The sequence below is a fragment of the Microtus pennsylvanicus genome, chromosome 12 (genome assembly GCF_037038515.1).
Source record: "Microtus pennsylvanicus isolate mMicPen1 chromosome 12, mMicPen1.hap1, whole genome shotgun sequence".
In the NCBI taxonomy this organism is placed as follows: domain Eukaryota; kingdom Metazoa; phylum Chordata; class Mammalia; order Rodentia; family Cricetidae; genus Microtus; species Microtus pennsylvanicus.
Window position 1 is genome coordinate 22,064,938 of NC_134590.1, and position 25,419 is coordinate 22,090,356.

The 25,419-nt window shown below is 36.0% G+C and overlaps 1 protein-coding gene across 27 annotated transcripts in view; it reads right to left on the reverse strand.

Annotated features, from left to right (window-relative positions):
- Adgrl3 (adhesion G protein-coupled receptor L3) overlaps nt 1-25,419 on the reverse strand; it is a 734,954-nt gene that overhangs the window by 389,207 nt on the left and 320,328 nt on the right. For 26 of the 27 annotated variants that reach the window (XM_075942857.1, XM_075942861.1, XM_075942854.1 and 23 more), the window contains one exon: nt 16,216-16,429. In XM_075942857.1, the coding sequence (XP_075798972.1) occupies nt 16,216-16,429 (214 nt within the window). Of the gene's footprint in view, nt 1-16,215; nt 16,444-25,419 lie in introns of those variants that run through there. The other variant, XM_075942862.1, reaches the window with a different exon arrangement.

Sequence of the window (25,419 nt, forward strand, 5' to 3'; positions counted from 1 at the left end):
ACAAGTCAATCATCCTCCATGTGGACATGCCTCCTTCCAGACTGGATGGTTACTCCCGCTCCTCCGGCTTTAGTTTGAAACTAGTGATCTTGAACAATACACACTTCAGTCATGTCTCTACTCTGACCTGATCACCGTGAACACTACAATGTTTATACAGACTGTGGCATGATAAATGAGGGTGCTTATTCTTACTTTCCTCCCCCTGACATCAGTGGGCTCGCAGACACTTCTGTGAAGTAGCATTCATTGGTTTTCAGAGGTACCACGGACACTTATCAACCATCTTCATTTCTTGTGAGATACCAAGAACTCTTTTGGAAGGCAGAATTGAAAATCATCTCTATTCCATGCAAGCACACAGACAGGTAAAATGATTATTTACTCTTTGAAAACCTAAGCTCTGTGAATATTGCTCTGTAATTTCCTTTGGAATAAAAAGCCAATGTAAGATAAGTTTATAGTCTTCCAGGAAACCCAGTGAACCACTATACTGCAAGGTAGTTTTTTCCCCCTATAAACAATGCTTTCTAATTTTTGAAGAAAAAAAAAGACCCTATGTGTTTATGACATTTTATTTTATATTTTATTCACAATGAGTCAGAACATGAGTTTGAATCCTTGGTTATTGCTCTGAAAATTTTGTTTTCTGGTACAAATGAATCACACACTACATTGTAGCAAACTCCAGTTTCATTCCAAGTATGTATTAGCAAATAAAAAGGACAGCTTCTTCGAAATTTTTAAGCAATTGCTATAAGTAGAATGCATGGAATTGTTTTATTTTGTATTATGATTTAATATCATACAAGCAAAGAGAAGCAATGTTCATTTATTTGTGTTTTCACATTGTTTCAAGGCATGCTTGACCAAGTCTCTGTAAAGAATTAAACATTTAAATATTGTCATCACGGAGTCCATTAATTATTATATTTCCAGATGAAAATGTGACGATATTTCTCTTGCTGTCCTTGTGGACATTACATTTCCCAGCATAAAAATGATCTTTAAGATGTACTTGAGATTGCATGGTGTCTGTGTGTGCATATGTGCACGGGAGTGCAGGTCAGTTCCTTTGGAGCTGGATTTTAAGTGCTTGTGTGTGTCGGTTATGATTGCTAGGAACTCAGTGTTACTGTAGCACGCATGTTAACAAGCAGCTGAGCCATCTCTCAAGGTCCATTTATATAAACAGTTTAAAGTTGTGTTTCCTTTATTTAGTTCATTTATTGTCTTGACCTCGGCGCCCTGGAAGGGTAGACAAGAGCTGTTCTAAAGGAGGTCTCAGTCCAGAAGCAACAGCACAGCCTTAGCAGGAGAGCCTGCTCTGGGCTTCATTGTTGTTTCCCTCAGACCAGTGCTAACCAGAGGCAAGAATTTATCAAAAGCTCTAGAGACAGTTGAGGGGAAGAGATGATGTCATTCATTATATCATGATCAAGAAAACTGAAGGGGAAAAAAAGGTGGAAATAAATTTGTGAAAAGTGTAGTTTTCTACTGGCTTTTTCCATTAGGTCACAAGTCACCTAGTAACTGAAACACTTCAAGATTAATACTGAAGAACCATGCCATTGTTTTCTTTCTTAATTGAGGAGTCACCACGTGGGGAGAATTTTTGTATTGAGTCCCTTGGCTTAGGTTTTGTACATAGCAGTTCCGCTGCTGCAAAGACTTCAAATATTCTGAGACACTAGCTCTCTGTGACAGGGTGAACAGTGGCATTAAATGTAATATGAGAATCTCATACAAAAAAGAAGTGGGAAAGGTCAAAAAAGAGTGTCAGAGTGCGGTCTGTGGATTCGAAGGACTATTGTTTCGGCGCAATTTTTCTTTCTGAAAACATTTTGAGAGAATGAATTTTCCACTGCAAACTTTAGGGTGTGTTTAAAGTGATTACTTAAATATTCACAGTGCCAGTCTGATGCGGGAGCAGGTTCTCAAGCAAAGAAGGATTTTGATCTTATTTTGTGATTTTTTTTTATCCTATGAAGTGAGGAGGCACTGTGCAGAAAAATTAGCATCAAAATGTACTGAGAAGTAACCTCGAAGTTTCTTAAATCCCTAAGGTGGATTGTCTAGGAGTCGTTTATTTAAACTCATAACATTTTTCCCCAGAGCAGTTTTTATATTCAAATCCTGCTATTGGAGTTGAATGGCTGCTCTCCCACAGTTCAGTCAGCTTGGTTGAAAAGTGATGTTGCACTTACACGACACTGGTTAGGTCCCATGCACAGATGCAAGAGCTGGAGAAATGGACTTGCCTTCAATCCCTCCTTGCCTTCTGCTTCTGTTAACCACTAAGGTAAAGAGTGCGTGACCACGGTTCCCTATGCTTTACTCCACGTTTTCAGAAATAGTGGCATACTGAAATGACATTGCTTAGACAAAACTTGTAAAGATAAGACCTCTTTCTTTAAAAATCTAGAGAGATTATTTCTTGAAATATCTTACTTATATAAAACTGAGAAAAAAATCCATAAAATCTGGTATTTAAAACCGAGTTTAAGAAACAACTGTGGAGATTAAACAAGTCACATTTCTTATCAATATAGTGACATTTTCATAGTGCAAAATACAGTCTATCATAAAAACACAGACAAGCTCCAAAGTGGTAACTTCGGAGAAATACTGTTCTTGGTGATAATTGTAATGTAAAACATTTAATCCCGCATTATTTCTACTGAAAAATAAGTGTTCTGTGGTTATTCCATACACAACACTAGTTTGCCTTTGAACTAGGCAGTGAATAGAGCCATTGCCTGTATATTTTACAGCAGAGGCTTCACCTGGGGTAGAACTGCGCTTTCCTCCAGGCTTGGGTACTCAGCATCTCAAGGTAGTGTTTCTAAACCCAAGTGTTCTGGGAGGTTTTCACTTGGTAAATTTTGGTGGGCAGGCACTACCCTGGACATGATATGGCATTTTGAATAACATTGATTTTTCACACTAGATGTCATTAGTACTTCCACATCCATTTGTAGGCATTGTCAAATATCTGATTCAAGAAAACTCTACTTTGGGATAAGAACTGCTGGCTTATAATAACCTGTGCACCTCATTTTTTGGCAAAAAATGATTGCTACAGTGATTTGATGACAAGCTAATCCAAGAAGGATGCATTGCAGTTTTGTTGGTAAAGGAAAGATAAAGAAACTGTTCTCTGGGCTTACTGAGCCTCAAGCCATCCTAATGTTGGGGCACAAAGGCTTGGTTGCAGGAATCAAAGCATAAGAAGCAGTTGAAGCAGAGAAAGTAGAGAATAGGAGGCCATGGCAGGCGGAATTAACCACGTGTCAGACCTTCTTTCTCAAGGACATTTGAATCACTGCTTTTCTCTTTATTTATTTACTTGTTTATTTTGAATATTTTTTTATTTTTAACCTATATAAAACTGAAAAGTTAAGACTATTTTAGTTTATGTTTATGTGTGTTTTGTCTGTATATATGCATAGGTACCGTGTGCACTTCTGGTGACTACAGACCCTTGGAACTGTAACTAAGGACAGTTGTGAGCTACCATACAGGTTCTGTAAACTGAACCTGGGTTCTTTAATAGTAACAAATGCTCTTTAAACCATATCTCTAGCTACCCCTGAAAAAAAAGTTGTAACAGATATAGAAACTAAGAGATTACCTATAATCATCCTCAGAAAAATAAACTCCATACCATCTGCTTATTATGAAGCACATAAAATATTTGCAGGCACAAGAGAGACTGAAACATTAGCATGCAGGAGGGTATAGAAATGGCAGCATTTCCATACACTTGCTAAGGATGATATAAATTCCTGCTTATTTCTACATGTACATAAGTTCTCCGGGACAATTATTCTTCTGTAAGACCACAGCACTGATAGACTCATCCCTCCAACCACTGGCATGTAGCATGACAAAAACGAATTGATAATAGTTACAGATCTTCACAAGTTAGTAGATTCCTTCGCTGTACTATCCCGGTGTGGAAAAATAGAGAACGAGTAGAAATCTGTTTTAATAATAGTCACTCAGGCTTCACGAACAGATATACAATGTGTGCAAATCTTGCTCCAAAAATTGCAGTAAAAGGCATTGCTAATTGAGGTAGTGTTTACTCATATTTTGAAAATGTGTTTAATAGACATAAATTAAGAACAGAGAAACATTTTTGCAATATTATGAAGTCATTAGAAATAAAAACAAGCTCTGCAGAGTTGAAAGGCTACAGGAATAAAGGGAAAGGGTACAGATTTGGCAGTGCATGTTGAATAGACAGGCAGAGCATGGAGTGGGTACTATTCTGTATAACTTAAAAGAGAACCAAAATATCATCCTTGAACTGGGCTGTTAAACGTCTGTTAATATATCTACAAATGGGGAAATAAAGAAACTAAGAAGTAAGGGTGAATGAGGCTCAGAGGCAGTGTCCTTGACACACATGCACAAGGCAGTGTGTATGACCACCATTGGGGGGGGGGATGAAAAAGAAGAGGGGGAAGCTAGTTTTAGAAGAGAAAATGATGGAACCATTCCATAGAATATAAATTTAGGACCTTAGTAGAAATTAGAGTCTGTATGAAGTACCAAAATCTGTGCCAAAGAACCATAGTTTAAAGAAGTGGAAATTCCCATTTAAAAGTATTCAGGATTTTGAAAGTTAAACTTTGTGGGCTTTAAGGAACTCCCCAGTTCTTTAGCACCCCAGATGTCATACAATAAAATAATCATGTAAGATACAAAATGAAATATTCTTAAAATACAAGAAACACACATACTTCTGTTTTGAAATATATCGGTCAACCAACATTAACTAGGTTAGAGATGCAATTCTCCAACCATGATGAGAACTCATTCATTCACTCCTATCCCACACATCAGCTAGCACAGGGATTTATCCTCACAGGACCCTGGAGAAGCATGTCACCTCTACACTGTGCACAGTGGCAGTTAAGACAAAGTAATTTCATCTGCTCTGACACCCTGAAAAGATAACAGAGAAAGACATGGCAGCACAAGTCTGGAATTCCATCATTTGAGAGGCAGAGGCAGGAGAATTGCCTCAAGTTTGTAGGCAGACTCATCAACACAGCTAGTTAAGCAACCAAGGCTACCTAGCAGAAACCTTTGCAAAATCCTAATAAAAATAAATGAATAAATAAATAAATACAAATAATATTAAAGGGAAGGGCACTGGAATGCAGACCAGGGTTTAGAGTATGAAATCCAATCGCTAGCATGGCTAAGGAATTCAATAAATTGGTTTGGATAAAAACACGTTCATCAGGATTTAGTAAATGAAAACGTAAGCTTTCTGAAGTCCTGGAGTGTTCACCAAGCAAATTTTCTTTAATATTTACCCTAGAAATTTACATCACAAGTAAGCTTCAATGCCATGATCTCCTTCCTGTGTATGTTTGAGTGCTTGTGGGTATTTATATATGGGAAAACACACCTGGTAAGTTTTGTGTCAATCTAGTATTCTAAAGTTGGTTAAAAAATTCATGCCACAATGAGCAAAATTAAATGTTCCCTGTTTCTTCACGTAACAAGTACGACAGCAGCTGGAGAAATGGCTTGGCCATTAATAACACTTGCTGCTGTTGTAAAGTACCTGGGCTTGGTTTCCAGGATCTCCGTGGTAGACCATAAACATCTGCAGAACTCTAGGGAATCTAACACTCTCTTCTGGCTTCGGCAGTCACCAAGCCGGCACATGGTTCACATACATACAGGCAAAACACTCGCATACATAAATACAATGTTAGAAAAAAGACTAATAGACTAAAGGAATCTAGGTAAGATGAATTAAGTATTTTCTTTTATTATTATTCCTTATAATATTGTAAAAACAAGTTAGTAAATACACATCAGATGTGTAGTGAAGACAATACATTGCTTTTCCATGTATACGCAGTTATTTTGTGTACTGTACAGAAACTAAACAAATGACATTGGGTCAGCTTGCTTAGTCTGTAGTATGTTTATGTCCCTCACCAATATTTACATGACTTAAGCTGTTCATGTTATTATATGGTTCTCCAGACTGCACACATAAATTAACAAATTGCAACGCATACAGCACTATTTGTTATAGTGTTTTGAATGTCACAACACTGAATTGCTATTGGAGGAAATACTTGGTTATGAAGTGGACCCCATGTTTCCCCAGTGTAAGAGGAAAAATAACTCAGAGCCCTATCTCCTCAGCTGAGGATGAGAAACAGATTCCTTGGAAGGGTGAAAAGCCTTTTATGAGAATAATTTGTGGGAGAGAAGGGCCTTTTGCAGCCTTAATTTCTAAATTACCTTACTGCAGTGTTTAAGGTTTTGAACTGATAAAACTGGACAGAAATAGTGGATAGTGCTAAAATTACGAATACATGTGGTTTTAGGGAACCAAAATATTAAAAATGCAACAGTATCTGTTAAAATCAGAAAGAGAAACATAGAATGTCTAAGAAAAACATGTACCACGTGTAACAAAGACATTCATGATGTTCACGTTCTGAGACTAGCTCTAAGACAAAATAACTGTTACCAAGAAGCAATCAGAAACTTCAGTGACAATATATCAAGAGAGAATAGCCATAACATTACTTTGACTATGGTGCCTGTATTGGTGAGAGCATCATTGATCTTTCGTAAAACACTGGCAGACCCTGTTTGTTAAGTCAGTTTAAATCCCGAGAGATCTCAGAATTTAACACAGAATACTAAAAAAACAAAGCAAGCAAACAGACAATGCTCTTTTGGTGAATAGCAGTAAAGGCTTAGGATCAAAGTAGCTTGAAATAACTCAGCAACATTAGGGCTCTTAGATAAAAGGACTTCTTCACTTTTTTTCTGGCTATACAACTGGGCTATACCAACCACCATGAAGTCCCACTTTTGACATAACAGCGATCTTTTCTAGTCTTTCCAATTTTTGGAATATATTTCCTTCTCTCATATCGCAACATCTCTGGAGACTGACACTCTCGGCCAACGAGTATTTACTCACCACACTAACAGCTCCAAGAAATAGCACCAAATGTTTATTTTCTAAGATTGATAGCACCAGTAATTAGGTTTACTGGAATTTTTGGAAAGACTGCAAGTCTGTTGATCTAAATCCAAATGAACATATATATTTATACATTGAAATCAGTACATATGAGTGAAGAACAGACTTTGCTTTCACTATTGATAATTCTGATTACAAATAGATGTGATCCACGTAGCTTCCTGCTACACAGGGAATAATACAAATCTCTAACTTAACAGAAACTACTCCTAGCTAATGCATTTGTTCAAATACGCAGTGGCTTTTAGCACCTTAGGAAATACCATGTTCCTTTAACCGGCAATATTTATACCTCTAGAGTATACTTTCACATAAGCTGAGCACTTGTATGGAAACAATAATGAAATCAGTATAATAAATAAAATAAAATAAACTCTATAACAAAAATAATTTCTGTAAAGAACAAAATATAAAAATGGAACACATTCATTTTTTTATCATCTATGAGCTAAAGCCTTGCTGATGAAGATTTAATCTGTCTAAAACTTCATTATATAAAATATTAGCTGCTACAGAGTATTTTGGCTATGTTTATTTTATTAAGAAAATGTGTATCTTCTCATTTCTACTTTGAAAGGTCTAATCAACTTCACAGTCATGACACCTCACTGTTCCTAAACTTACAAAGTGCTATGTATTGTGTTTACTACCAATGCTTCAAATAATTCTCCATGATCAATAGTATATTTACTTTTACTGAAATTTTACAATAGATGATAGCTTGTATACAAAATACAAAATGTTGGTAGTATTAACAAACTCATACTACATAATTTCAGTGTTTGAGTATCTAGATCTAGAAACTCTAAAGACAGAGAGAAAATGTTCCACAATTTAATAAGTTTCCCAAAATGCTTAGCAACATTAGAAAATCAAGGTTGCTCATTCTTTTTTTTTAAGATTTATTTATTGTGTATACAATGTTTCTACTGCCTGAGGGCACCAGACCTCATTACAGATGTTTGAGAGCCACCATGTATTTGCTGGGAATTGAACTCAGGACCTTAGGAAGAACAGTCAGTGCTCTTAACCTCTGAGCCATCTCTCCAGCCCAAAGCTGCTCATTGTTAGTATGCAAATGATTTTTTTTTCAGCAACAGGTACTGGTAAAAGTTAGGGATTTTATTTAAACCCTCCAGTTTTCAGTTGCCTTGTTTATGAAGAACAGTAATGTTTTTCATTTCATTTGAGTGAGTCAAGAAATGATGAAGTGAGTTTGGTTCCTGCTAACTTCTTAGCAAATTATCACACGCGTAAGAAATTACCTGAAAATCTCTCCTGAGCATCTTTTAGAAATTTCATCATCCTTATTTGCACACTGGGAACAGGCTCCAAATTCACAGGCTTTTGTGGTTAAGCCCATGAAAACTATTACATATTCGCAGGACAATTGAAGGTATTTATCACATATAATCTAATATTCAGAAATGTTTCATTTGGCTTTTTTTTTCTTTCTTGAAAAAGATTCCAAGTATTTTAACATTTCAAGTTTCTACATACTGACTGCAACAAATATTAGGATGAATAATTTTAAAAAAAACAGCTACACTAGGACCATAGAGATGGCTCAGCAGTTAAGAGCACCGGCTTCTTTTTCAGAGGACCTGGGTTCAATTCTCAGCAACCACATGGTGGCTTACAACCATCTGTAACTCCAGTCCCTGAGGTTCTAATGCCTTCTTCTGGCCTCAGAATACACGGCACAGACATGGTGCATAGACACTGATGCAGGCAAAACACCCATGCAACATAAAATAAAGTTTTTTTTTTAAAAAAAATAATAAAACAGAAACTAACCATCATTAAACATTCACTAAAAGTGAGCAAAATCAATCTTTTAATCTCATGTTTTGTAAATCGAGTATGAAACAAAAACTTTCAAGGTGAATCTCTCATACCAATGCTTCTCTACTGAAGTACTTTTTAGTATTTTTTTGCTGTGCTTATTTAGTAAAGTATTTATTAACACGTACATGCCCAAGAGTTACTAGGAACACTGTCAATGAAAATCACCCCTGGAAATGTAAGTGTCTTAGGTAACAGCCTAAAATTCTCAAATCCCAGTACTCTACCACAGGACCCAGAAGTCCTGAGTTGCATCTCACCTGAAAGCATCTTCCTGACAACTAGCTTCCATGGTAGCAGTAGGTGGCATAAACTTCAGAAGTTGGAAAGCAACCAACCGTTCTCCCCAGCTATGCCTGTGAACCAAGGCAATGACCAGCATGGCACCATAACCCTGCGGGTGCAGCAGTGACATAGATACCTTAGAGGTAATCAAAGGCTCTCTACTTGGATTTAAAACTCACAGGAAGGAAATCGTGCCTGGTACAGGAAATGTAACTATTTAAAGCTAGTGAAGCCACGGATCCTGGAGGAGAATCTACAGTTCCCTTTTATCTAAACCAGCACAATCCCTAATTACATTTTAAATATTTGTTCTCAGACCCACAAGAAAGTATAGTTCTTATCCCACTTAAAGGAAACTTTGCAGCATATGGAGACGATTACAGAAAACTACAATCAATCAAAATGCACCGGTATCTAAGGCTCCGTGAACATTGTGGGAGATGGCGTGGAAAGATTGCAAGAGCCAGAGGAAAAGCAGTTGCTGTGAGACCATCTCTTAGGCTCAGCAGAAGCACATTCATGCAGTTTCACCCACATGCCAGCTTCAACAGGAACTGAACACGGAAGACAACAGTAGATACGCTACCATGAAAGAGGGCAAGCTCACAAAGCTCAGCGCTAGACAAAAAACTACTGGCAACTAAGGAACTCTGAGAGTGGAGGTAATAGTCTTCTCCTGGGAAGAACACACCGGTTTTTACCCAATATTAATGGTCAGCCATGAAAACATGCAGCATTATACAGACTGAGCAGATTCTATTTATGGATTCAGGAGAAAAAACACACGAACACAGACATGTGCATATGGAGATATATATATATATATCAACAAAAAAAAGGTGTGAATCTGAACTCAAGAAAGGAGGGTACAAGAGTGATTTTGGAGGGAGGAAAGCGGACAAAGAAAATTACATAATTATTTGATAATTAAAAATATAAGTTCAATAATTTTTATTACTACATGACAAACTTGCTTTAAAAATGAAATCAATAATTTTTATTAAAAAGTTTAGAGTATAGAAACCTATAAATTCAGCTGTTCTGATGCTTCTGTGCTTAGAATAATATCATAAAAGAGTTACATTATAGATTTTTTCTTAAAGTTTGTTAAAAACCAATATATTCCAAATTGAACAAATACCGATGGGGACATGGAAGCATACATGAAGACCGGTCATCATGGATTCTCAGATACCAAAGAAAGTAAAATGTTGGAAAATATAAGTAAGTGATCTCATAATGTCCACAGCACTGAATATCTCTATTCTGTATATTGGGGCTGTGAGAATGGGCTGTCTCTTATTCTCTTTCTCTCTTTTAAAACAAACACACGGGCAAATATCAACCCAATGTGCAAAATAAATAAGTTCGACACCAGCCTGGAAAAAAAATGCACTTATTTAAAGGTTTGTGTTTTGTTATTGTTGTTTTGTTTTGTTTTCTTTTTTGTAATTTTTGAAGGAAATCATAAAACATCCTACAATGGATGCATCAAAGTCACAAAGAGGTGTCTCGTGTGTCTTTGCCCAATCTAGAACACTTAGTATGCTGAAGACACATGAAATCTGTCACTGGCATCTCTTCCTCTGATGTTACAGGATATTTTTTTTCAAGTGCTCTAGAAACGAGTACAACAGAAACCAAGATCTTTTAGGAAGCTGTAAAATCCCCTGCGGTGCTGATATCAACTGCAGCGGAATGTTCAAAAGGTGAGAAACACTTCTCTCTTCCTATCTCTCTTCTTTCATGTCCCTTCTGTGACTGCAATGTCTGAAAATATAATACTTTTAAAATACTCCTAAAACTATAATAAAAGGCGAAGCAACTCATTTAATTAGAAATACATTTATACTGTATGCATTTCATGACCTGTGATCCTAAGTTAACGCAAATGCTAGAGACAGACTTAGTTATTGTCTGCATTTATTTTTATGTCTCCTTCCTATGACCCCAATGAGAAGTTATAAAATTAGCTTGATTGTCAATACATATTTTTTAGCCCAAACTATGTATCAAAGGTAAATACATTTTTAAAATAGGTTAAGTCACGGTATTATGAGGAGAAGCAACTGTTTGGAGAATTTCACTGCAACAATACAAACACTCTGAAATGAACTCATTGTGAAGGTTGCCCTGCTCTATAAAAGTGTTAGAAAATAATTATACCTGAAATAACAAAGAAACGGTGCATAAAAATCTTCAGTAACAAAGAAAAGCAACAAATACAGTAAATGAGAAAGGCCATGTTCAAGTCTATCTTATTTTACAAAAACTGATTAAGTTACAAGATGAGCAAAAGGTAGTTTAGGCAACTCAAAGTCAGAATTGAGAGTTCCTTGGGGAGGGGAGTGGCTAACGTTCCCTGTCTTCACCCATTTGTTAGACCTGGATGAACTCAGTTTGGAAAAAGCCCTTGAGCTCCACACATTTGATTGGTGCAATTTTCTGTATGTCTAGGTCAGTGAAATTGCATGTTCACATAAATACACACATGCATGTGTCTATACATGCTTCTTTTCAAGTGGTTTTAGAGTTTAAAAATTATAGGTAAGCACATATAAAGTAAGATTATAAGACTTGTTACGCTGTGGTAGCACAAAGGTCAATATACCTGACGTTCAGATTTCTCATATTTAGAAGGAATTGATGTCTAATTTATAATAAGGATTCCAAGTCAAAAATTAAATAAGGAAATCTATCAAGCTCATGTATCATCTAGCATTTCTATGCCATCTTAATATCATGTGGACCTGACTTACAATGAAGGTTTTGAAGGAAGAGGTTGACTCCAAGCATTGGCATATTCAGAGAGGATTGAGCCAAATGAAACGCAGGGACATCCTGAGCTGAACATCAGTAAGTTTTAAAGCCACAGTAGGGGAAGCTAAAGGAAGGAGGCCACTCCACCTGTGCCTGTTCCAGGTCCTTCTGCTTACACAGCTTGCATAGAAGTGAGCCAACTCTGACACCTTCCCACCCAACAGGCTCTCTGATCTTACGTACCTCAGAGAAAGTTCCTCTTTTCATCTCCTCAATAAATGTAAATGAGAAAAGAATAAAATGCTGAGCAAAATATCCTGCTGGCTGCCTTTTATCTGTCCAGGATATTTTATGTGCAGGAACCATGCCTGGTTCAGTTCTTCATCAGGCCTGACTAACTGTCAGAGGCAACCCCATTTGTGTCCTTTCAAGAGCTGGCTGAGTTAATGATTCAAATATCAGAGTTAATAGATAGAAGCCACATGAAATTCTTGCTGAAGTCTACATAGAACCTTCCATAAGTTATACAGTTGCTAAAAAGTTGTGTTTATACTAAGATCCCAAAACTACGCCAGATAGTTCTTCTTAAAGCATCTCTAAAATATATAAATACATCAGGCAAAGAATAGAAGCCATGGAAATGTCAAAGTTGAGGAAGTCGTTAATGAGCCTAACTAAATCAGAGAGCATTACAGATTTACCCATTCAGACACTAATGTTAAGCATTCTTGAAACCTACAATCAGACGAGAACATGCTATGTGGAAACTTGGACTACCTGATGGATGTATACCGTAAGGAGGAATGAGAAGTTTCAAAAGGATAAATAAATGCACTGTGTCATTTGAAGTAATAGTTCAGTATAAAAATAATAGAGTAACAAATAGAGAATCTTAAGGAGCACATGAGAACAATGGCATGAGATCACTTAGATTTGGAAAAAGTAGGTACAATGTGTGTGTGTGTGTGTGTGTGTGTGTGTGTGTGTGTGTGTGTTCACTGCAGATCAAACTCAGGGTTAAACGTCACCACAGCCTCAAGCCTGGGCAATTTTGAGGACTCTGAACAAAGGGGCATCTCTCAGTAGGGTGTCAGATTGGACAGTCCTACTGCAGACAAATGGGGACATCTTATCTCTCTTTTAATTCAACGTCCAAATTTTTCATACTTAAGTGGATGTCTGTTTTCATATCTCTTTTAATTCCCAAATTTTTCATAATTAATTTAAAAGTTAGTTCAAACTTCAATTTACGTAACTTGTCCAAAATTTAAATAAAATGTGTTTTATGTGTCTCTTTGTCTCATCCATCTAAAAGATAGATTTAAGTGAGTAAAATAAAAAGGTGTTTTTTCACAAGTTCATACAAGAATTGGTAACAATAATTTTTATACTTAGTAATAACCCTCCCTCAAGACATTCTTAATATTTATGCCCCGAGACAATCTTTTTTTAAATGCTTAAGTATGACAAAAAAATCCATTTATCTAATGTACACTTCAGAAAAGTTACTTTTCATTTTTATTTCATTTTAATATATTCATCTACTTAACATGTCTATGTTATTAGCATAGCATCCCTATTACCATCATTTAACATGCCGTGGTTGGCATGACATCGTAATGGTTTATTATAAAGTAGATGGATATTCTTGGCCATCTGACATAAAGGATCTAAACTTCTCTCTATGAGGATCAAAGCCTGTATTTTGGAAACCAAAAATGTAATACATATAAAAGTCCAAAGGTGAATGACCACAGTGGACTCCATTAAGAACTTACTAGGAGGATTTACTGAACGGATTTAGTTAGTGCTGAAGGCAGATTCCCACTACAGATTTATCACTGTGTGTACAGCCTACACACTTCAGTTGATTGAGAGGATCCATTATTAGTAATTTTTGTAATAATTACAAGATTAATGGATTATTCTGCAATGGTGTTAATTAATGCACTAGAACAATCTCAGGGAAGGTCTTAGAACGGAATTAATGAAGTTAGTGCTTCTGTTATATACCTCATTTACCCCCAAACACGAAATGCAGGTTTCTTTATTTACTACACCTATTACAGATATTATGTTTTATTATTATTAAACATATTGCAATATTTTTATTTATTTATTTATTACATATACAGCGTTCTGTCTGTCTATATGCTTGCTGGCCAGAAGAGGACACTAGATCTCACTACAGATGGCTGTGAGCCACCATGTGGTTGCCGGGAATTGAACTCAGGACCTCTGGAAGAGCAGTCAGTGCTCCCAACCTCTGAGCCATCTCTCCAGCCCACATATTGCAATCTTATGTTTGATTATTTAACTGATTATGTATTTACTTAGTCACTATGCTACTCATATAAACCTTTCCATAGGGAATGTTACAACATAAAAAAAAAGGATTAAATTTTTTAAGTATAATATATTAGTTAAATTAGATGGAAGCTTATCAATTGTATAATAAAGACAGACAGAGAACTAAACAATGTATCCAACTTTTATCAAATGGATCCTTAATTTTGAAAAAGTATGGTTTTATTCAGCATCTGTTTTAGCATAAATCATCTTTTCAGCAAGAGACAAACCAAATCCTGTGACATGAGAGAAGCAAACTATGCCCCCAGCACCCTTCAAATGACCTGCTCATTGGACATATGTTATCATTTCTTCTAATAATTTATACATCTATGATAGGCTAAAGATATTGACTCTAATATAATCTACTAACCTGATTCAAAATGCACAAAATTTTAAATATTGAGAGAAAATGAGGACAGTGAGACAGCTCAGTGCATAAAGATGCTGCTTATCTCCAAAGGCTAGAGATTTTAATTGAATCCCTGAGCTCAGGTAAACTGAAAGGATGGACCCAACTTCATAAACTGTTCCGTTGACCCCTATGCTTCCATCAGGACCCGTGTGTACTTCCTTGCATACACACAAAGAACAAAACAAATCTTTTAAAAGAAGAAATATAGTTAAAATAAAGATGGTGTTTGTAAGCAAAAAGAGAGGTGATTCAATTCTATTGTATGTCTTATTTATTTACCTTTGGATTAGGCACATTGACTGTGTGCATTGTATTTAGTTTGTGTTTAGCCTTCAATATGTTTTGTTGTCTCTGTGTTTTAATTTCTCATTTTAAATAACTCCTTAATGAAAGGATAAAAATTATCTGACTAAAAATTCTTATGAAAAAGTGAACTTATTCAATTATAAAACACATTCATAAAAGTTGTCACTAATTGACACATGACTTAATTACTAATCACCTTGATGAAGTAGGAAGTATAAAGACATACAAAGTGGATAACAATTTATTGCTGGGAAATCATTGAAATAGAAAACAAATGTTTAATGTATGTATCTCTTTCATTCTCCCTATATAGAGATACATGTGGATTTATACATATGTCTCTCCATATATAATTAACTTGATTTATAGAGAACTTGTATTATGACAAGACTTTTTAAATCTTCTTTGTATGGAGATAAACCTAACCCCTCAGAATCGAACATTTTTCCTTTTCACATGAAATGGCATGGGACTTGGTAAGAATTTAAATACTCAAATGTATTAGATATATTTCACATTCTATATTTAAAGCAAATATTTTCTTCATTGCTTTCTAAGGTCAAATAATCCTATATCAATTATCTTTTATTATGTTTTGATTAATGCTTGTATATATTACACATTTATTTTATTTTTATTTGTGTATATGTGTGTGTTGGCTAATCTGCACATGCAACACATGTATCCAGGTATCAATGGAGACCCGAAAAGGGGTCAGAGCCCCTGAAATTGGAACTACATGTAGTAGCTGGTATTTGGGTCCCATCTTGATGCTGGGAACTGAACCTGGGCAGTATCTCCGGCCCCTAAACCAGCCTTTTGTTTTGTCTATTATTCTTAACACAATTAGGGAATAATCAGGAATAAGACTATTTCCGCACTATACATTTTAGTGATAATACTGGGGAAAAAGAAATTTTGTCTCTTATATAACCAAACCATTTTTAGAGAACACCGTCAGAACTTAACACTAGGCAGCGTGCATCATTACACTTACTAATAATACTAATGAGCTTTCTATTGCCCAACTGCCATGGCGGGATTATAGCACCATCATTCGCAGAGACAGGAGGAGTGATCTACGGTGTAAAACTGTCAAGTCCTTCTAAAGCACACACCACTTTCTACTCTTATCCGTATTCAGCCTGTCAAGCTGATTTATGTTGAATTTTGATATATGTACAAGGAAAAAGTCTGGAGGCTGGAGGCACCGTACCTTTGAGACATAATCTTATAGGCATCTGGCAGATAACATCGGATATTCTCCATCTGAGCAGGGTCGGAGTCGCAGATCTTGTCATCTGTCCTCCCGTAGTTGGCACTCTCGATCATGATGACGTCTGTGCCAGGACAGCGGAGCTCGATGGGGTAGCTCTCACAGGAGAGCTCTCTGCGGACCACTGCCATGGGAATTGGGGCACGGCTGAAAGCTATGGGAAGAGGCAGAAAAGACATCATCACCATCATTGCACATCCAAGACATTCATGCGTCTGCTTCCCCAGTATCGGAGTTAACTTGAACAAGGACTAACACAAATATCTAGGACTCATAATTTAAATGGGAAATATTTCTCCTCTCAGTAACAACAAATCACAACCTTCCAAAATCTAAGCACAGCAATAACTTTTTAAACCCTAAGCTGCCACTAAGTTTGTTCTTACAAAAAAGTGGCAAAAAAAGTACTTTGGAATTTATTTTTTCAAAATGTAATTGATTTTTCAAAAGTAGCATAAGTCATATGTAGATAACTGTTTCCAAAAAACATAAAAATATAGTTCACCAATATAGTTCTACTTTTCAAAATTAAACCCGATCAGTGCATTTAAATTTAGCCAATATGATAAACAAACAATGGCAGGTGTTTATTAACATTTACTATCTTATTTCTGTAATGGGAAATGTTTCTGCTTTTTCTTGCCTGTCTTATTTCCTTTTGTGAATTACTTGCCCAAGTTTATACATTGTAAATTGTAAAAGTCTTGTAATATCATGAAATCCATATGAATCCTCTATAGCTGTCACAAGCGAATGTTAAGGTTCTCATATTTTAAATGATTGGTGCACATATATAATTAATTTTGCTCCAGAAGATTTCTGTTCCTGTCAGTTTTAACTTTTTTCCTTTCCCCTGCCGGTATATCACTGGAAGAAAGTTAAATGTTCAGTGCTCATAAAAACTGGCCAAGTCTTCTTTAAATGACATAATTGAAATCATAGCTGAAATATTTACCAACAGTTAAATAAGTAGACTTTTTTTTTTTTCGAGACAGGGTTTCTCTGTGGCTTTGGAGCCTGTCCTGGAACTAGCTCTGTAGATCAGGCTGGTCTCGAACTCACAGAGATTCGCCTGCCTCTGCCTCCCGAGTGCTGGGATTAAAGGCGTGCGCCACCATCACCCGACTTTTAAATAAGAGATATGGTCATGGGTAAAAGTAAGGTCAGATTAAATTTGTAAAGTTGGTTAATTCCCTAATGTGTGTATTCATAAAAATAATATTTACAATATGTGGATTTTCTGTTGTTTTTCTAAGCATGAAATGTGGAAGAAAAGGCTGCGATGAGATCAGGGGTGTGAAAAGAAGCAGAGGAAGGTAAATATTAGCCCTATTTTGACCTCAGAAATAGTGATTGCTTTGAAAACATAGCTAGTCTTTCAAATTTTAGAATGATATGACTTGTATCTTATTTCTATGTTTGTGCATAGACTTTTAGTAAAATTTCTGAGCAGGTTACTTAAAGTACTTGTGGCACAAGCTGGTGGAATGACTCAGAGGTGGAGATCACATACTACTCTTGTAGAGGCTCCAAGTTTAGTTCCCAAGACCACATCAGGGGGCTCACAACTATCTGTGATTCCAGATCCTGAGGATCTGACATCCTCTCTGGCCTTTTTGCGCATCTATACTTAGGCATACACACCCAGACACAAGACACACACGTTTACACATAAATAAACATATTTTTTAAAACTTTAAATATTAAGAAAAAGTACTTCTGGCTGCATGGTAGATCTGGTACCATTTATATTTCCTTTATGCTCTCTCTTTTCCTTCTCTTAAACACACATGTATGCACACACACGCACACACACACGAATGCAGCACATCCATCACACTGATCACAGACATCATGATCATCATGCAGCTAGAATCATGAGAGTCTGATTGTAATGTCATTTTCTTAGTTTACTTTGGGTCAACATTTTGGCAGGGTATTGTCACAAAGGAGAAATTCAATATCTACTGTTCCTTAAATAAGATATTTCTGTTTACCATCCAGAAATTTGCATAGCTGTCTAAACATTCATACTTTTCTTATATTAAGATTTTTATCTTCCGGAACAAAGACAGTTTTTTCTTATTTAGATTTGAAAATAAAAACATGACTGAATGATGGAAAGTGCTCCAGTTCATGAAGCTAGTTCATGATTTTTGTCTGTTAATGGGATCATACGGATGCTTTCATTTTCAGAAAACATAAACACATAAGTTTTAGAATGCCTTAAAATAAATTTGGAACATTTGTGAAAAGACAAGTTATTCTTTAACCTTTGGTCCAGCTATTTGAGGATCTTCTGAGTGCTGTATTTATCCAGCTAATATTATGCTGATTTAGTCTATTCCATTGAAATCAAGTTAATTTCACAAAAAAACAACTCATAAGCAAAGCCACATCAACAAAGCCCATGTTGGACTAAGTGGACAATTTGGTTGATTAAGCTCATCAGTCATTCTTGTCAAAACATTGACATAGCTTTAATCTGGGTTGTCACTGTCAAAAATAAAATTAAGATCCATACACTAGACAGATGCAAAGTCAACTAGAATGTGAAGGTCCAAATTTTCCATGTATCTTTCTTGAACCTATGAAGATGACTATCTCATTTTCTATATCTCTATGTATATATTACAGAGAGAGAGAGAGAGAGAGAGAGAGAGAGAGAGAGAGAGAGAGAGAGAGAGAGAGAGAAGAAGGAGGAGGAGGAGGAGGAGGAGAAGAAGAAGAAGAAGAAGAAGAAGAAGAAGAAGAAGAAGAAGAAGAAGAAGAAGAAGAAGAAGAAGAAGAAGAAGAAGAAGAAAGTGGGAAGAGTGAGGTGTTTATGTGTGTGTGTCAGAGAGAGAGAGAGAGAGAGAGAGAGAGAGAGAGAGAGAGAGAGAGGGAAGAGAGAGAGAAACTTTCTTTTCTTTAACATGTAACTCATCTATTTCTGTAACCCAGTGACAAAGATATACGCATTGTTTAAGGAGTACATTGCTGGAGAATATATCACCTAGTTAGCTATGACTTCTTGGTGTAATGCTAAAGGTCTCCACGAACAAACTGAAAATATACCAACTGCTGCATGGTGCTCCTAATTCCATGAGAGCAGCTTTTAAATGTTTGTTCCTATGTTTTTTTCACTCACATACATATGCACAGCATGCATGCAAGCATGCACACACACACACACACACACACACACACACACACACACACACACACACTTCCACAGAAGGGGAGTGATTTAAGCTTAAAAAAAAATAAAACAGAAAAAACAAGGATTTTTGTTTGTTTGTTTCCTTTGAATCATTATGTTACAATGGAAAGGTTTTGCTTACAGAATACTAAAGAAGGGCAACTCCGCCAGCCCAAAGGGAAGTAGTGAAACTGTCTGCTACATTTATTTCAGAGTAAAACTACTTGGAGCAATCTGAGGTGACAAGCTGAAGTGTGCGCACAGAACGCTCGTGTGTGCGCTCTTTAACTTGTTCCCACTTGTACTCTATGAGGCACGCACTGCAATCTATTATATGTATATATACGTGCTGAACAAATTGGACAATGTGGATATGAAATCTTGTGACATCCAATGCTCCAGTGCTGAATTTTAGTCCTGGACACTGGTTCTGAGACTGACTGAGGGAATATGAACCAGTGAAATTTTCTAGAAAAGATGGCCACAGGGATATTGGAAGTTTTCTTTATCAGTAAAATATTATATATCATAAGTCTAAGGAAGTGAGTTAGGGTCTCCAGCTCCCTCATGCAAGTCTGGTAAAGAAGTGCACATCTACAATCCCAGTCTTGTGGGCTGGAAGCACACTCCGGTAGTTCTCTTGGTTTCATTGAACATCGTTCTAGCCAAATTGAGCTCCAGGTTCAGAGAGACCCTGTCTTTAAATAATAATAAAGCAGAGAACCATCAAGGAAGATTTGCTATTTCTACCTGACACACACACACACACAAACAAGTCAGGGATCAAGGGAGAGAAAGAGAGACAGAGACAAAGACAGAGAGAAAGCAGTGTCAGAATGTTCCTCAAGTTCCACGTCAAAGACACACCTTTACAAAAATAATAAAAATTTATCTTCTGCCTAAGGTTTAATGCTAAGAGAATTCACTCTCTCATTTTCATCACCTTTCTCATTTTTTAAAGCCTTCAGCCACCCCTTGGTTAACATCTCTTGTTTTTGTGAGTCCCTCTTTGTGTTCTCTTCAACAGGTCAGACCATGAAGCCTGCTGGTATACACTTTGGAGGATCTATGCATTTGATATCCATGTATGTGGAGTGAGGAAGCTGTAAGCTAGTGGCAAAACACAAGTCAGATGCTTCTTCCGCCCCCGCCACCCCCAAGTTCCAAGTACAACAGTTAGAAACTACTCAGGCTAACCCTAGAGTAGGAAACAGGGAATTTCAATAAAGAAGTATTATGTAGCATATAACTTGAATGTGGAGGAAGGTCATCAAGAAGACATAAAAAACCAAACGGACTAAGAAGAGGCCAATCATGAATTACCCAGTTGAGGACATGACACAAAATGATATAAATAATTCAGCTTTATACAATACTGATAGGAGCTGAAGATACAGAGATCTTTATAAATCTCAGCACCATACATAAGTTAACCTGGAATGGGACTATAAATTGTTCTGTTGCTTTCAAAGAGCTGTTGTTGTTCTTTAAGATGCCTATGGGTCGGGGGCTGGAGAGATGGCTCAGAGGTTAAGAGCATTGCCTGCTCTTCCAAAGGTCTTGAGTTCAATTCCCAGCAACCACATGGTGGCTCACAACCATCTGTAACAAGGTCTGGTGCCCTCTTCTGGCCTGTAGGCATACACACAGACAGAATATTGTATACATAATAAATAAATAAATATTTAAAGAAATTTTGAAAAAAAAGAAAAGATGCCTATGGGTCTTTGCTACGCTCTTAGTCCAACTTTTTCTCCTTGTCTATTGGCTACACTTCACGACTCACTTCTGTTGGAAATGGTGTGAAAAAGCAATGACTGCAGGGTTTCCCAATGCAATCACAGCCTAACTCTTAGGTAATTCCCCCTTGTAGATACATAAATTGGTGGCATTCAGTCACCCCAATGGGGTGGAGGCAGGATCTGAGAAACTGAGACCTCCCTGTTGACAGCCATAGGAACTTACAAGGCTTCAGTGAGGGAGCCTGGAAGTGCCAACACCCACAGCCTGCCCTTGTTTAACTGCAACACTATGATAGTCTTTCAATCATGTGCATCTAATGAAACTATTCCAAATTCTTAATCCACAGAAACTGTCAAATAACGAACGTTTTGGTTTTAATTGACTGAGATTGAAGCCAGAGATCAAAGCTCAGAGCTAAGCCTAAAGGAATATTTAGAACTGACGTTGAAACTATTGGATCCAGACAGAATAATTATCAACCCAGTGAAAGAAAAGTATTAGGAACAGCCCATGCATATGATCTAATAATACTATCCCTTTCATAGGAAAAGAAAACCCCATTAGTTCAAAATATACTATACTTACTATATATAATCTATATAGAAATATGACTAAGTAGACGATAAAAATGACTTTCTTCTTTGCATCCCAATGATTATAAGGGGAAATGATCTTTTGAAAATTAAGAGATAAAAATGATTCACATCCAGTGACTTCTGAGAAAGAAGTTAATTAACTCCTTGTATGTGAAGACAAGAACTGTTGAATGTGTTCTTAATTTCAAATGGGAAATGGTGCTGAAAGGGCCATGTTTCTATTGGACTGGCAATGCCTTTGGAAAAGCAGATATTACCATTTTTTATCTTCAATAGATCTTTTGACACAATTTTCTTAAATATGTGTGTTTTCTCTGTGCCATGGGTACATGACAACACATTGATTTAAGCTATAATTATATGTCTAAGGATCCAGTCCAAAACGGTTGGCAATGGGTTTCATTAGAAGCCTAAAGACATATCAATTCCACATCTACTTGAAAGGTGCATTCACTAGTACAAGCACTATTTTAATACCCTGAATTTAAGCAAGAGAACTTCAACAAAGAACAATTTTAATATTTCAACACTTAGTGAAAAGAAACACCTCAACAATTAAAATTTACACCATTAAAGAAGAAAAAGGCTATCAAGTTCTATAGTCAAAAACAAAGCATGAAATATAGATGATACAATGTAAAATATGATATGTAAAAGAAAGATTTCTAATGAATAAAGCATTACAAAATGTTCTTCAGTTACTATTTTGGCTTAGGAATATAAATACAAAGCTGTGGACGTCAACAGAAATAGTTATGCGGAGGCTGTCTCAAAAGTAGCAAGTATTGCAATAAGTGAAATCACATGTAGCGCTATAGTTTTTCAACAATTGCTAAATTTTATCCTACATTTTTTCTAATTATATTTGCAAAGGGGAAAATGTCCCAATTGTACCAAATTTTACATTATCATAATTTTTCTAATCTTCTAAATATGAAAAACTCCAAATTGGATGCTCCACATATCCTTAAGAATAAGAATTGTAATTTCATGATAAACAAGAACTCTGGAAAGTGATTAAATATTTCAAAAGAAACCTTTAAAGATATATACCACTTTGTTTCTAAATGGATAGCGATCATGTACAAGTTTGGTTGCTTGAAGCTCTCAATCACAAGAGATGAAGGTTGTCTAAAATATCCCGTCACTTAGGCATTACCTCAGATCAAAAGTGGTCTTCCATAGAACAGGGGGTGAATAGTCTAGAAGATTCAGAGTTACCGTATGATGTCAAGAAAGTGAGTAAACTTCCTGTAAGTGTGATGAAGTCTCAAAGGTAGGAGGTGATGTCCATGACTAATAAAGACCAGTTATAGGATAGGATGATGAGATGCCAGAAAATTCAAGGCAGGAAAGAGGATATGGTCCTATGACTGAGAGCACAAGCAATGGGAATTGCTTCATCTACTTGAGACAAGGCAAGAAACTAGCTCTGTGAAGTGTGTAAGCATCTTTAAAGAAAATACAGAAAGCAACATGTGCTATGTCTCCAATGAAGTGAACTAGAGTTGGCTCATACACACAAAACAACATACTTGGACACAGGTAAAGTAACTATACGATATTCCAGATACAGCACAGAAAATATAAGTTAGAAATTAGTAAAATGAGAGAGGGCCTTAAAATTAGATCAGGACTATAATTCAGAAATTTTAAGAGACTAGATTATGGAAGAATATGACATGAGTATAAAAATTAATAAATTAATCTAAAAAGCACTAGGCTATAGTTTATTCAGAAATATCAGGATGAGGAATAAGTACAATTGATGAGAATACTTTGTAACACATTGTTTAAGGAATAAAACAATGAAAATTGTTAACACTTCATATTTAGCTTTCAAAAGTTAGAAAAGTATTGCTTTGATGCAAACTTCAGCAATAAATTATTACAGCATTATCATTCCCACTTATTGCAATGAGAAACTCTGTCCTACACTAAGGTGGAGAGAAAGTGGGAGTAGGGGAGAACTCCAGAGAATGAAAAGAAAATTCAGTGGTACCTTGAGTGTCATAGAACCAAATGCCATAGTCTAAGACAAAATATCAATTTGTATATCAGAAAAGCAACTGGATCTGTACTCCAGGGTATTTCTGGCTTATCCAAGAAGGCAGAAAAGTCCAAAAGGATGTTTTTAAATAATATGATTGTCATCTTTTGACGATGGCAATCTGAAAACTTGAACCAAGTCTTAAGACAGACAGCATAGGAATATGAGAACAAGTATTAAATGTGAAAATTGAGTCATTAGTTTGCTAACAGGCAGAGTAGAATGGAGAGCTAAATTCACAAAGGCCTACAGTGGGTACAATTCAACAATACAAAGGGACATTCCCTTGCCCACTTCAATCACAATTTCATGTTTCAAGAATATCCAAACAGAAGTATTAAAAACATATCAACTGACTTTTTTAGATCTGTGGTATAATCTCAATAAAGTATAAGAAATACTCTTGAAAAAGCAAATTATACAAAAATATATAACATAGGATGTTGAAGGCAGGGAACAGGAGAGTTGAAGGTTACATGGAGGGACCTCTTCTCATAAAAACATAATAATGACACATTGGGGCATTGCAAGAGCAATAAACAAAAATGTATGGAGTTCTGTTATAAGCTGAGCTATTACTAAAATTTTCTACAAACAAACATAGTCACAATTATAATAAGAACCCAAGTTATCATCTCAGGAGGATAAGGTCCAGGCATTTTGTTTGTTTGGTTGGTTGCTGTGGGTTTTTTTTTTTTATGAAAAATATAATCTTTACTCCTCAAATTGTACTATAAGCTATGATCATAAGAAATAAAACCAGCATTCAAAATCAATTAATTAAAAATTATTTCCCATGTGGATGCATCCTGCTACTGGACTACATTGGTTTTATAAGTTAAACTTTATCTTTGATATTCTCATCAGCTATTTCCTTACTGTTATTTTGCTTCCTCCATTATTTCAAAGATCCTCATTTGATGCTGATGAATTTTCCTCTACTCTATGATTTAAGTCTGACTATTTGACATAGGAGATTTTTCTTAAATTTTCTTGTCACAACATTTAAGCAGTAAGTTATGATGGCATTTGCCAAGATTTTATTTCAAAATTAAAATTCTTATATTCAGATAAAATGGTTATATTCTGATATGTTAACAGTTTGAAATCACATGTACATACATATGAATTCTTTTATTTATTGCTTCATTAATACTGACTTTTTAACTGCATAAAAGGTATTGATAGGCATATAAGTTATGCATGCACATGTAAGCATACAAAATGTTTATGTAATTGTCTTATGGAAGGTGCTTTTCAAGTTATTATTTTTACTAATGATGGTTATTTTGAGTTCACTTTAATATACAATAAACTTATACTCTATCTCTTTGTTTAACTGCAAATATATTTTTATGATAATTGAACCGTAGCAGAAAACAAGAGCTGGAGCACTCTTCTGTACCAGCAGCCAACCTAGGAGGAAACAGTCATTGGAGGTTCCCTGATGTACTTGAGCCAGCTAGGCTAGGCAAAATGAGTTTCAGAGAATGACCTTGTCCCCAAAAATAAGGTGAAATGGGATGTAGGAGAGCATGTGACCTCAACTTTTAACTTCACATGTATCTATACAC